Source organism: Haliaeetus leucocephalus, unplaced genomic scaffold (genome assembly GCF_000737465.1).
Source record: "Haliaeetus leucocephalus isolate CR32 unplaced genomic scaffold, Haliaeetus_leucocephalus-4.0 Scaffold339, whole genome shotgun sequence".
In the NCBI taxonomy this organism is placed as follows: domain Eukaryota; kingdom Metazoa; phylum Chordata; class Aves; order Accipitriformes; family Accipitridae; genus Haliaeetus; species Haliaeetus leucocephalus.
Genome location: NW_010972775.1, coordinates 3,466,374 through 3,481,396, shown reverse-complemented (window position 1 = coordinate 3,481,396; position 15,023 = coordinate 3,466,374). Strand labels below are relative to the sequence as shown.

The following is a 15,023-nucleotide window of genomic DNA, read 5'->3' as shown; positions in this document are numbered from 1 at the left end:
AAAGGACTTGGCCAGGTTTCCCTACAAAATCAGAGAGAAAACCTGCAGCATCACACAGTTCATAAACTTCACTGCGGACAGTTAATGTTGTGCAATCAACTGTGTGTCACCAAGGGACACTGTCAACTTCGAAATTACATTTCTGTCTGAAAAATGGTTTAAAATTTTACTTTTATCTGGGTTTACTCCACCTTAAGTTAACAGAAGTGTTCAGCCATTTACCTTTTATTAGTGCACTGGACAGACTTTTATGTAATAATTTAGCTTTACTCAAAACGAAAAATGTATTTCTGATATAACTAAAAAAATATATATGTTAAGGACTTTCTAATTAAAAGATATGCAGTAAAGAAACATTAAAGTGTTCTTTCTCAAGTACAAAAAACCAAGCTGGCAGTAGCCTTTAACAGAAAAGTACTCACACTAATATTTAACATTTGCTTTCAAATCTGTGTGTCCAAAAATGCAGAATGCCTGTAGTGTAATGCAAAACTATGTGTGTGCATTTGCTACAGTGCTGAAAAATGCCTGCACATCAGTAGGAAGCAGCAGTGCTTCTCCATTTTTTTCCCTATTTCTTGTAGATTCTTGTGTCTACAAATGGTAGAGTTGTGAGTAACACTTATGTTTTGTCTGTGATGAGTGTTACAGTTGCAATTCTCTTCCAATTCATGCGCATTTTTCAGTTTGGTCCATGTACAGTGCATAGGAAGTTTTCTGGATTATTAATTTCTGTTTCTTTTTTCAGATTCTGCTATAGATTCTAATTTTTTAAATTCTGTACAGAGAAAGTACACAAGCAAATGCAATATGTATTTGAAAGATATCTTTGCTTAGGAAAAATAATAAAATGTTGTTTGTAAATAACACCAATGCTTTGATTTCAGTCGAAGTATTTATTATATTGAACAGTCAGGGAGATTTGCCCAGTGAAGTCCAAATTTGCTTGGTTCAGACTCCTCTGGGTGAGAGTTATGACAGCAGCAGTGGATGTGACCTCGTGCTTTGTACAAACGGAGAGTAGAGAAAGCTAAACCTAGTTTGGAGTTGCCACTAGCGAAGATTGGCAGTGAGCAGTAAGCGTATGGCACCTGTGTCTCCAGATGCACGCAGTCTGTGACTCACTTATGCTACTTTCTTGGGGCAGCCGGTTCCCCTCGGGCACCAAGGAAAAGCTGTCTTATGTGGCTTTTGTCACTTCAGTGGTGATGGGAGTTTTTTGTTAAGAGTGACAATGCTGGTGCATAGCTTTAAGACCTTCCATATAGAACAAATGTTTTTAAAGCTTAAACCTTAGTTGTTCCCAGTTTGTTCTGAAGAGTGTCTCTCGGATGGGGAGCTGTGTTCATTCTGCCCTCACAATCTCCCTTCCTACAGTGTGTCTGCTCTAGCTGAGAGCAAAGATGCTTATCATTAAGGCATTTTTTGTGAGGAGGAGACCTATGTTCTAGAGGTAGTAGCAACAACCATTACTGCATTAAATGTCTGCCGAGTAGACTTCCAGTCATTTCTGACTTGTGCTGATTCACATCAGCAGACTGAAAACGAAAACATTTGTGCTAGCTTCCAGCCCTTAGAACTGCTTAGACCCATTAATATGACAATAGCACAGTCTGATTTAAACACTGCAGTGAGGAATTAAAAAGGCAGAAAGGAAAATCCTTTTTCATGTTCCCTCAACGGCCCCATGTTAAATCGTGTTTAGGGTTGTGAGACAGAGTTTCTATTTTCTTTGTGCAGATATGCCTTATTATTTCAGTGGAAATACCTTTGTGCACAGTTGTCCAAAGGAAGAAGGATTTTTACCATCAGTTACTGTAAAGGTGTTAACTGTTCAGCCATCCTTTAGTTAGTTGCTTATTGACCTAGCACTTCATAAATGCTGCCTAAGCGTGGAAGAAAATGAGCCAGATTTCTCTATGCTGTCAACAGGGTTGCTGTAGGAAGGGTAGCATCCCAGTCTTTAAAGAAGGTACTGCTTTTCCTCATGCATTTCCCGATGGCTGCCTGCTGTGGAACTTGTTGTGGTGGACCCCAGCTTAACTCATATAGCTGAACTTACGGGCTCATGAATAACTTGTCCTTAAGCATTTTGTGCAGCTTCTCAATGGGGAGTGAGGGAGGTGCTTGCAGAGGAGCTGGGATGCTTTAGTCTGAAAGTATGCTGCTCAGGGCCTGCGTTTAGGCTGCAGGAGTGCCTTGGTTGTACAGCAGCATGTGACTTACATCTTGCACTTACATCATGCTGGCGAATTTGGAATCACTAAGGGATTTGAGGAGCTACTGTTATCCATCTCTTCCTCCACATGTAAACCTCGAGCATACAGGTTAATCAGGAAATTGCTGTGAGCCTTATTCCTTTGTTGTATTTGTAAAATGCTTTGGAAGTAAAATGTTCTTTTTAGGAATACAGACCAGCAGTATTAGCTGTTTTTTGTGTCTACGTAGAGTCTCATAATTTTTTGTAGAGGAAAAAGTGCACTGCATTTTCTCTTCTGGCTAGTGACTCCCTTTCTCAGCCAGACTTGGCCAATGTTTCACATACGCCATTTCTGAGTAAGCGTTGGCTGGTTCACTTTCCTGCTCATTGATGGTATGAGGCTGGGCTCTGAAAGCACCATATCTCCCACAGCTGTATCTCCCTCTGCAAAACAGGATTAAGTGTTGTTATCCAGGTTTGGAGTGCCAAGGTAGAGCTCAGCATAGGCATCCCGGGCCATGTGAGGCAATTGGGCTCACGGGGTTTGGCAAAACCATGCATGGGAATAGTACTGAAAAATCCAGTGTTGTTCTGCGATTAGTTAGTGCAGCTATGTTTGGTATAAATTCAGAGTTGGTTGGGATTTAATGTATCTGTATTTGTGATGAAGAGGAGATACATATATTCATCACAGTCACTTGCTTTTTTCTGCACAGTTCTTAGCATGGTCACCCCTCACACACAGGCCTGCTGAGCTCTCTGTCATTAGTACTGTTCTTTAGTGGAGAAAGTAGCATTTTGATCTGCTTTGTAAGACACATAGCTACAGTTAGCCTCTTCGCGTCTGTAGTGTCTGTCAAAAATCTAACCTTGATGTTGCTGTTGGCAGAAAACATTCCTACCAGTTATGTGTTTATGTGAATTCAATTTCAATCATTAGCTGGCTGATTGATTGATTTATTTTTTTTTTTAATTGCATCTTCTCAAAACTGGCTTAAAAATTAGGAAAGATGCCATTGGATTTTTTAATGGGAATTCACCATTGGTTCATTCTGTGCTCTTTATTCCTCTTTTCTAGCTACTGATGCTACTTACAGCAGTTTTGCTTCATAGAGGAGGATCACAGAGATATTTTTCTCCCTTATTCTATGACTTTCTGGGGTTTTATAATAAGGCAACAGCCAGAGGGGGAGAATAAGAGCCTCTGCTCTTCAGGTTGATGAAATATCAGTATCTTTAGGCATCAAGAGGGGGCAGTGCCTCTTCTGTTAGAAAATAGTAAGCACTGGCATGTCAAAGAAGGCAAGAGAAGAGAATCTTCTCCCATTCCAACTGAGGGGGCCCCACAGTGGATGTTATATAGGCTTGGGTCAGGAGGGTCAGGTGGCTTGGTGATCTAAATCTCACAAGTGTAAAAGCAAAATTTTAGGAGGATGGAAAGGCTGATGAACATTTGAACTTGCTTATGGAAGTTTCACTGAGTCAATATAATGGTTGGAAAGCAATACCTGCTTTTATAGTACAGAAGTGTAGCTATTTCTAGATCCTCATTATTATTCAGAAGAAATGCATAATGCTTAAGTAAGACAAAAAATGATCCCTTAACTAGATAAAGGACTAAATGTTTATCTAAAATTACAATAACATTCATTATCTTCCCCCCCCCCAATCTATTTTACTAGACTATTTTGAGGATTGTGGTCCTTGGCATATGGGATTACATTGAAAACAAAATAGAGGTAAGCACTCTTACTTTTTGTACTGTTTTCCAGGCAGACACAGTAAGAATATTAAGAACTGCTTTGGATGGCTTTGTTATAGACCTGATGCAATACAATATCTTTTAACTGACATAAATATGCACATTTTTCCCATTATATGCATGTATACGTAGCTGTATGTTGTAGTCCCTTTTTCTGAGGGAGATTCAGAAGAGTGCAATATTTGGAAATATTTTATTAAGGGAGGGATTGTGGCATTTTTGCACTTTGTGTCTATTTATTTTGTTGTTAGACCTGTGCTAGTCTTAACTGTTGATACTGTTACCCTGAGATATTGAGCAATATGAGTAAAAATTGTCATGTGACTTGTGTAACCCCATTCCTGTAATCAAGTTGAAATTAGAACTGGTTGAAAAATTGAGTGTAGTTTTCTGATAGAAAATACTGGTTTGGCAACCCCCCCAATTTTATTGTGAAATTATTTTTAACTAAATTGAATTATGATAAACACTGTAATTTGTAGCACAAATTAAAAATTAGGTAGAATGTGCATGCTGTTGCAGAGGCAGATAAGGAAATACATGTCTTATAAGTAGCACACAATCACAATCTGAGCAGAAATCTGGAGATCAGGAAAATGAAAAGCTCTTTTTTGATACTGTCTGATAAACTAATACTGCACAGGAAGCACCAGAAAAAAATCTGGGTTTTCTCGGAGCTTAAGTGAGTCTAGAGGCTTGTAATAAAGTTGTAAACCTTTTAACTTGCTTTGCTAAAAACACTGAAGTGAAACTTAAATTATTGATTCAGAGATTCTTATTATGCAGGCTAAATGCAGCAGTTTCTGATAATTCATTTTGGTAATTTGGAGTGGAGTGATATTGTTCACTGCCCATCAAAGGGTGGCAGTAAGAAGTGTTTCTTTTCAGTACACTGAATTGTTATGCACAATTCTGAATGTGTAGTGCTTATAAAAACTATGTCCTGGCTTCTTATGCAAACTATTAATCAATGATCTTTGGCAGCTGGGAAGGGTCTCAGTCGGAATGAGAACGTGGGATTCTGTTCTACCCTGCTAGGCGAGTGTAGGACAGACACAACACTATTGCCAGTTTGCTCTAAAATGTATTTACTCACGCATTTCTGTGTAATGCTTTGCACAATTGCCTTTTCTGATCTAATCCCAATGCAACCAATGTCATACAAATCATTCTGAATAGTCCCAGTTGTCAAAATCCTTGAAAACCTAGCTGCCCAGTAAAGGTGAGAGCAGGGAGTCTTTCTGTCTTGATGCACAGCCGTTCCCACACACGTTGTGTAGTCAGGACGTGGCCAAGAGCCATCAAGTCTCTTTGCTCCATCTTTTTCTACTTGTCTTCTTGATCTCTTCATTTAGACAGCAAGATCTATGGGCAGGGACTGTATCCTTTTTTGGGATGACATTATGCCAAGTAACAGGTAATAAATACCAATGATAATAAAACTCTTTGGCTGTAATAGCATTTAGGCTATCACTTCTGCTTGGGGATTTTGGCCAGTATTTCCAAATACCTTTCTCTCTCACTGCCCTCCCACCACAGTTTATCTCTCTTCACCTCATAAAATGCACTAAGGAATTCTGTTGTGCTACCTAAAAAGGATGCAGCCTTTCTGTGGCTTGGCCACCTCTCATATCCCTTTCAAAAATGTACCATAATTGCATTTCTTTTGGGCAAAGTGGGAGCCCTTCAAGACCCCAAGCAGGAATGGCAGGGTTATGATCTTTAGGAAGGGTTTGAAAAAACTGATTTCTCTCTAGGTGTTTGATGGTGCTGTCATAATCTTGTCGTTGGCACCAATGGTGGCCTCAACAGTGGCTAATGGCCCCAGCAGCCCATGGGATGCTATCAGCCTTATTATCACACTACGAATATGGAGAGTGAAGAGGATCATTGATGGTGAGTGGTGATTTAGTTTGTGACTCAAAGAATTACCTGGCAGGCTGGGAAAAAAAGAGATTTTAAAAATAAAAAAAGATTGCTTGCCACCACTGTTTCTATCATTCTCCTTCTTACATTTTAAAAGTATTGAACAGAAGAGAGTTATGACTCCCATGGAGGAGAGTAGGTCTCAAGTTCATGACTGTATCTCCTGTTCCCTAGGAGCCTTTATAATTGATTGGTTTGTTTTTCTTTAGGCACCTTCACAACCCCTATCCTGTAAAGTAAATGCCCTGACCTGCTTTCTGTCTCTTGCCACCAGACGTCATTCCTGATTCTGCAAAATAATTTTTTCCAATCTGTTTTTCTGATATCTGCTACACCCTCCCCATTTCCATACAGCTAGCTCTGTCTTGGGGCTTTCGTTTCCAAGTTCTTGTCTGTGATACAATTTTTATGTCAGATTCCAGCAGCATTTTCTTACCATGGGGGTTCCATGCTGAAGGTGCTCTCTGCGACACTGGTGTGCTGTACAGCATAATAATGAAGCGTGTATTGGTATTGTTTTGCACAAGTCAAGGTTGCAGAAGGCAGAACTGGTAACTGTGCCTGGAAGCAAGGACTTCAGTGTAGGCGGTTGAGGTTACAGGGAAAAGAGGTGGAAAAGGAATAAATGAAGGGTTGCTTTGCTCATGTGTGAAAGATCAGAGTCAAGTTGTTATTTTGGGTTTAGATGCCCAGGAAACTCTGTATTCAGAGTTGAGGAAGGGTCGTAGCCCTCTGACTGAAGTGTACGAGAAAAGTTCAGGATCTTGTGTAGCTTCAGAAAACATCAGGAATTGCAGTATGTGTTGAACAGCTTTGCTGATCAGTCTGAGTTTGCCATAGTTATGACAGGAGCAAAATTTCCAGAGGCATTCAGAAGACCTATTGAAAACTAGGCTGTAGCTTGGAAAGCAATAGAAGATAAATGCCTTTTTGTTTTTTAAAATATCCTTCTTAGTCTGCTACTTCCATTAAGGACTTAATTCCTAGACTTTGTGGTAAGAAATAAATGCTTAGGGCTCTGGAATAGCTTTTTTCCTAAGGGAACCATGTTGTTCAGGTTTAGAGGGGATGGGCCTAACTCTGAGCAGAAAATCCTCCTATGCAGCAGTTCAGCAAATCCATGGTAAACACTGGAAAAGATCTGTATTAGTGCAGCAGAAGCTGGAAGAGCATGCAGGATGCATTTCAGATCAGCCAGGGAAATGGAGACCTGACCAAACAACATCTAGACCCTGCTGATGACCTGCATTTCACATGTTAGAAATTCTTCCCCAGAAGAAATACTCTAGTGCTATTTCTATAAGAAATACTCTAGTTCTCTAGATGCAAGTGAAAGGGGTGACATTCTTTGGCCTGTAAACATCTGTAAAGGTTTTCCCTCTGATAAAAAAACAAATCATAGCTGAGTTACTTTAAGTACTTGTTTGTGTTTTCCAGCCTATGTCCTTCCAGTGAAAGTGGAGATGGAGGTGATGATTCAGCAATATGAGAAGGCAAAGGTTATTCAAGATGAGCAGCTGGAAAGACTAACCCAGATCTGCCAAGAACAAGGGGTAAAGTTCAGTTATGTTTTTATTTACGCATAGCTTGTCATGGCAAATCAAACAGTTCATGTACTTTGTTGCAAGCTAACATTTGTGAAGTATTGCTAGGACTCCTGTTGTAAGGTGACAGGTCTCAGTGTTAAGGAAGTATTAGTCTGCAGCCAGGATATGGTCAGCATGCTATTTGTCAAACAGCAGTTTTCTCCCTCAGCTGCTGTGGTTGTGTTTTTTAAGGTGAGGAAAACAAATGTGAGGAATAGAAGAAGAATGCTTCCAGTATGTAATTTATTGAACGAGTACAGATAGCTTGATGTCATACTAAGAACATGCAGAAGTCATTGCTGTTGTTGGAGACTGCAGCTATATTAGAGCTGTATTCCTAGGTGTCGTGGTTTAACCCCAGCCAGCAACTAAGCACCACGCAGCCGCTCACTCACTCCCCCCCATCCAGTGGGATGGGGGAGAAAATCAGGAAAAGAAATAAAACTCCTGGGTTGAGGTAAGAACGGTTTAATAGAACAGAAAAGAAGAAACTAATAATGATAATAACACCACTAATAAAATGACAACAGTAGTAATAAAAGGATCGGAATGTACAAATGATGCGCAGGGCAACTGCTCACCACCTGCCGATCGACACCCAGCCAGTCCCCGAGGGGCGATTCCCCGCCCCCCCCCCCTTCCCAGTGCCTAAACTAGATGGGACGTCACATGGTATGGAATACACTGTTGGCCAGTTTGGGTCAGGTGCCCTGGCTGGGCATGAGAAGCTGAAAAATCCTTGACTGTAGTCTAAACACTACTGAGCAACAACTGAAAACATCAATGTTATCAACATTCTTCTCATACTGAACTCAAAACATAGCACTGTACCAGCTACTAGGAAGACAGTTAACTCTATCCCAGCTGAAACCAGGACACTAGGAAAAGTATGTGTAGTTGAAAGCTAATGAACCTCCCTGCTTTAAATGCAGAAGGCAGCTTCCCTGTAGGTCAGTCAGAGACTCTTTTGGCAGACTCAAAATGTTGCAATAGAAGCTTCTAGTTCCTGGAAGCAGTCAAGACTCTTCCCAGGCCCCCAAACGTTCAGTGATTCAGTCTTAAGGTAAGGGGAGGTGAAACGTAAAATACCTCAAATGAATATATTTACATGGAAAAGGTGTAAAACCACTGTTTGGGCAACGAGCCAGGAGTTTTTGCAGTTTCTCTCAGGCAAATGAGTTCTTGAATAACCTGCGTTAAAGTAAAAACCAGGGATGTATGTTGATGCCCAGGCTAAGCGAGGCATTCGGGTGACCGTCAAGCCACAACAGAATGATCCCTCAAGTGACTTCTTGTTTCAGTTGTAAGGGTAACTATGAGGTATCCAAATAAATCCTGGAGATTTTTAGCTTCAGCTCCCGCTTCCCACTTGTGGTAGTTGCTTTCCAAATACAAAATGAGGAGACCTGTAAGTCAGAATGGCTCAATCAGTCAAAAAGTTGAAGGGCCTGAGCAGACAGGAGAGGCAGCTTGTCCTAGAACAGACCAACTGCCCAAAAGGTGCATAATCTGAAGCAGGGATTTAGGTGCCCATCTTTTACCAAGGAACCTAAAATACTTCTGACACCATCAGTATTTAGGGCCCCAAATGGCTTTTTAGATTTAGTTCCAGGTGTCCTGGATCTCAGCCTAGGATTCTGCAATGAACTCTTGGTGGTGTTAGGTTGCCTTGTCTGTGTGATGAATTTGGAAGACCTGTTGACAGTGTGTGTCATTTCATAACACTGTTTTTGAGAGTCTCTCACATTAACCATAACAAATTTCTAAACCTTAGGCTTGACTTTTGCCAAAAATTAGTTACTTCCAACTCTGCAAGTATCTTCAGTGCCAAAACTGCTGTCCTCTTCATGACAACTTTGCACAATGCTATTAAGTGATTCATGGTTGTGAAATGAACAGGAAAATGGTACCTACCCCATTTTACAGGGGAGGTACTACCCTTTGACCAAAGACACTAGGCAAATCAGCAATTTGTTGAGTCCCGTTGCAGTATTTTGTCTGTCAGACCATACTATTAGGCTAAAGGTCTTGACAATCCTAAATTTGAAAACATTCATTTTTAGGAAATGTATTATGCAGCCAGATAACACTCTCCATCTCTAAACAATTTTTGGTGGTGTTATTTCATAGTCTTTGGGTAACCGTGGGCTTGTTATCCCAAGTGAGGCAGCTTTTGCAACTCTCCATTCTGATCCATGTACTTCTCTGCATGGCTGGTTTGCAAAATGTCTGAGTGTAGTAGCCCTAATCTGAGGTCTGATGGTTACAGCATAGCTGTATGTCAAGTACGAAGAAATACTGCATTGGTAGATGAGTAAATCTGTGAAAACAGAGCAGGTTGTCTCCTAGCTTTCAAGTGTCATCAGCTATGGAAAAATATGGACTATAGAAAAATGGCAGCATACTAATCCCTCTTACTTTACTGTCCTGACTTCCTGCCAAACAAATGTCTCAGCTGTATAATATGAGGTAAATGTACGGATTTGCTACAGTTAGCAACACAAGACATTGACACAAGTACTGCATCCTTGCTTTGTAAATTATTAGCTTCATAATTCAGTCAAGAACAAGTTGTCAGCATTATAATATTCACATGAACATTGTGTACAGTATCTGGTGGGAAAAATGTCTCCTAATGGTGTTTAATGTCTAAAATCCTGCCAGGTTTTTGCTTTTTCATTTGATCATCTTTCCTGACCTTTTCAAAGGATTGCTCATTCATGGAGTTGAAGCGTGCATGTCTGTGTTTTTTGAGTGAAGGTTTGCCTACAGTAGTTTGGTTGTTCTCAAATCTGGAGCTCTGGCAGGGAGGGATTCCCATTTGCCTTGTCTGTGTGGTGCCACCTCTGGCACGGGCAGAGGGGGTAGCTGGGAGCTGCCCACAGGGGCTTCAGCTGTTGCCTCAGATACATGCTGGGGCACACCAGTGCCAGCCCAAGTGGGAAGAATGGGCAAGCCTCCATGGTTGCCTGCATCCCAGCAGTGAATGTAGATATTGAATCATCCTGAGGCTGCATCTTTGTGACCACACCGATGACTTGCATTTATTTAATAATCATAGACAGGGCTGAAAATGTTCCTGTTAGAAAGATTTCCCAGGACTTCCTTTTCTGAGATCCCATGTGCAGTTTCTTACTGCTTTGCCGCTTGTCGGGCAATTGGGATTGAAATTCTTAAGGTCTGGCATCTTCTGCAGATGAAATAATTTTGGACGTTTCAGACAAAATACTCATTATTTCTGAAGAGGAATTGGGGAAAAAAAAATTAGCCTGTTTTGTTTGGGGTTTAAAACGAAACTAATTGATGGCCAGTTCTCTGAGAAGTCCCGTGCCCTCATGTTTTGAAGCTGGTACTTAAGACCTGACAGGCAAAAACAGAGTTCCTGCTTAAAAATAAAAAGCAGGAAAGATGCAACCTTCCTTCATCTTACTTTTTGAATTCTGTTTCTTTTGCCAGTTGTATATTTTTTTGGCCAGTGATAGGGTATCACAACTATAAAGTACATTTCCATTCCTGAACGATATTGGAGACATACTTTTGCAAACATGAAAACTCTTTCCAGATGTTGATTTTTGGCTAGCCATACATCTGAAAACCAGAATGTATTTTATAAATTATAGTTGCATGGACCACCGCTTTGTTCTCTGTAGTACCCCACTGAAACAGTTTGAATAGTTTGCTGTTTTATTTATTCTCCATTGGCCAAGAAAGAAGTCATTAAAAGGGAGCGGAGCATGAGGGCAGTCAAGACAGAAAATACTGAAAGGGCTGACATAGCTGTACAGGACTTCACAAAACATGAGAAACATTAACTATCACAGTAACAGGGCTTTCTAAAAATGGGTAAAGGTAAAAGGTAAAAAAGTCTCACTGCAATTACTACCAAAAATATGAACAGAGTATACTGCTGGTGGTATTGTTTTATCAGAATAACTTAACTTAAATTGCAAAACAAAGTTCCAAAGTTTCATTAACAATGCAACTTCCAGTCAGGGAAGATTGCTTTTTTCCTCTGGAATCACCTGTAAAGGAATTTCCATTTCTGATGATAGATCCACTTACATGATTTTTTTCTGCTTAACTTTCATAAGAGTCATTCAGCTGAGTACAGTCCAGCCAAGACTATGTATACAGCCTTATCACAAGAGCTCCTTTTCTGTCAGCTCCTATGGAATTTGGTTTTTCATCATTCTCAAAGCTGCAACAACTATGGAAGCTATAATTTCTTTTTTATCTTGGAATATAATTTGTACAACAGCTGCTAGTTTAATGACAGGGCTATTTAGCTGGTAAAATTACCTATCGGAGAAATAACTTATGTTATCCTTTTGCAATAATTTTAATGTATTTCTAACTACCACTCATTTTCTTGGTGAATGGAAGGCAGCCAAGGTCATCCCATGTTTCATTCTGCCCGTAAATCATTAGTTTGCAACTGTCTCCTGATTTTTATTGTTACCAACAATGGCTAAACTAATGGAAATAAACATTGGATTGTATCCCAGTAGCAAATGAGTTTTAGGGCAGGGCATTCTGTACAGACAGCACTAATAGAATTGAGCAAAGTTATTGCTCCTGCATTAGGCACGAGTAAGCCTCTGGCTAAAATGTTCATTGATCTCTTTGAAACTACGTCAATCATACTCTGTTGCTAGACCATTGAAGGGAAGTACTACACGATTCACTGCTAAGTCCATTTTTGAGTCTTACATGCATGTTGTAAATACCAGATAGGATGGGGTGGCACATTTTATAAAACCAGGCATATAAACTGAGATATTATCTAGAGCTCTGGGTAAGTCTCTGTCATTTTATCTGCTTATAAATAATCACATAATGCATTCTTTGAGTGAGGAAGTGCACAGGCATGCCCCATAGTTCTTTCTGGTTCGTTTCCTGCCAAAATATTGCTAAGTTTATGCTACAAGAGGACATGTAACAAATTTTGAAAATGCTAAGTAAGTTTAAATTTATCATCAATGAACTTTTTCTTCATGCCTGACAATCTAGTTACTCATTCTTATATGAGATGGTCTGTATCTCCCTTTTTCTTGGAAATAAGTGTATTTTCACATTAGCCACATGTATTACACCTTTGTTGCTGTCTTAAACTCCCTCATGGGAGGGTGTAGCCAAGCTCTTCTCAGAGGTGCACAGTGACAGTATACAAGCTTGGCATGTGCAAAATTCCTATTAAGTATAAGAACAAACATTTTCACTAGGAGAATGGTCAGGCACTGGAGCAGATTGCAAGGGAGGCTGTGATATATTCAACCTTTGAGAGATTCAAAACTTGACAGGACAGCCTTTTAGCAACCTGAGCTAAATGGACTTGCTTTAAGCAGAGTGTTGGACTAGCTGACCCTCACAAGTCCATTTCAGCCTAGATTATGCTGTGATTCTATGAAATTTTCAAATACATTTTTTCTATTGCAAACTATGTTAGGAACTTATTGATAAAGGAACCCACCAGAAGTTACCAAAGTATATATAATTAAAGCTAATGAATGCTGTAGGTGTCCTCGTAAATAATGTCAGTAGCAGCCTCAAATGGACCAGTGCTCAGTTAGTAATTATGTTGAGTCAGGTGATGGTTTACCTTAGTCTCCTTAATCACAACAAGTTTTCTTCCACACAACAGCATTATTTGCCCACTGGCTCTCTGTGGGATTTACAAGGTTCTTAACATAGGGCTGATGCCTGTGAGTAAGCCTTAATTTAAACAAATCAAAGCATGTGTATAAGTTTATATGCACTTTTTTTTGCTTTGTTTTTTTTCCCCTCATGCTACGCATCATTCCTTACAGGCTGAAGGAAGGATGGTCTACCTGAAAATATGGAGCATGGTTTTCTCAGTACAGTTTTCCTGCAGTACCCTGTATTAGAGAGGCTCAGGTCTACATTCAGATAGCTGCATCAGCTCCTACTGCAAATAGAAATTTCATGTGTTTAACTTGGCCCAGAATTTTTACTTTAAAAGACTGTTATATTTTATACCTTTTAATGATTTATTTAACCTGCCCTGGACTGCATGACATGCAGTCAGAGCAATCTCATTAGCTCTTTTACACATTAGAATTGCCCGAGGTCAGTGTTCAATATGATGTTCAATAGATATAAGCACCTACAACATAATTTGCTCATGCAGTCTCTCATTGAATTACGCCCGTAAGGAACACCCACTTCTCTTAGACTTAACCTTTATTTTTAGTGGGTTGCTTTTAGTGGCAAAAACTGTATTCCAGCTTCTACAGTATCTTGGGATAATTTTGAAGTAATAATTGGAAACAATTAATATTGAGCTCATGTCCTGACTAGATGCATGCCTTTTGTAAGCAAAAATCTCTGTTTGTGGTTTAACTTTTCCTAGATATTTTATTGAATGTTCTTTCATTTTCTTAAATCAATCCTTATGATAAATGGTGATTTTTCCATCCCACCCAGTCCCTTTTTGAACATGCTAGAGACTTAGAGAGTTTGGGTTTGCATTTGGAAGCGGTATATTGTGTAGGGTTTTGGCTCTGTCTTATGCTCTGTGTCTGTAACAGTATTACGGTTCTGCATGTCTGTGGAACACGTTGTATGGATCACTTTGCATCAGGAACAGTGAATGTGGGGGTGAGACAAACACCATTATTACAATGAATACCCTCTTCTCTGTCAATAAAAAAATGACAGTTACACATACAACAGTATTTAATTCTAGCTTTCCACTGTTTCAATAACTACATAGACTTCAGGGCAAACATGAATGGGACCTTGAAGCTGACCATCTGAGGTAATAGAAAACTGGAAGGGAAAGCCTGTGTTAATCAGCTGCAGCTGCGTGGTTTTGTAGGCAACATCTGCTTTTCTTGTTATCTTTCTGAGCATCTCTGTGTGCTATTATTCAGCTTGCAAATGATGTTGAAGTCCAGAGCACTGTGCTGCTTTACTGTGCCTAGGAATTCAATTGTCACATCTGCTCTTGACAGTCTCATGTTCAGTTCTGGATTTTAGACCACCTGAACTAGCTCAGTGTTAAGACCTGAATGTAAGACAAGCATGTGGATTGTGTTTGCAGCTAGCAATAAAAGAGCGTTCAAATATCACTTAAAAAGTTGCAAGTCTCGCATATGCTTCTCATCCTCAGGCAGTGGATGAGAGAAGCGTTGCATGAGCCAAGACATCAGGTCTAGGTTTCATTTTATGCTAGAATGTGGCATTTGTGCAATCTTCATAAGCAGGTGCTTCCTCTGCTGATGTAGGCACAACCATGTATTTCTGTTGTTCAAACGTAAGATGGCAGCAAAGCCCCTTCTGTTTTTGACATTACCAGAGGTGCTAGCTGTTCACCTGAATAACTGTGGTAGTAATTTTCTCTGTGGATTCCAGTTTCGCATGTTGTCCGTGTGGTTGGGATTCAACCAAGATAGTAATTTTCCCCATATAAATAGGAAATAAAGAATTGCTTGGACAAAGTGTAGTTGTCCAGCATGGTGATCCCAGCAATGGTTCCAGACTGCTACTTGGTCCAGCATACCAGGCTGAGTAGTTCGTAGCTTGTTGG

The 15,023-nt window shown here is 40.0% G+C and overlaps 1 protein-coding gene across 1 annotated transcript in view; it reads left to right on the top strand.

Moving 5' to 3' along the window:
• The window catches only part of LOC104834406 (chromosome unknown open reading frame, human C15orf27), a 63,354-nt gene that overhangs the window by 26,247 nt on the left and 22,084 nt on the right, over nt 1-15,023 (top strand). The window contains exons 5-7 of the mRNA XM_010571659.1: nt 3,883-3,939; nt 5,720-5,858; nt 7,326-7,441. Of these exons, the coding sequence (XP_010569961.1) occupies nt 3,883-3,939; nt 5,720-5,858; nt 7,326-7,441 (312 nt within the window). The remainder of the gene's footprint in view (nt 1-3,882; nt 3,940-5,719; nt 5,859-7,325; nt 7,442-15,023) is intronic.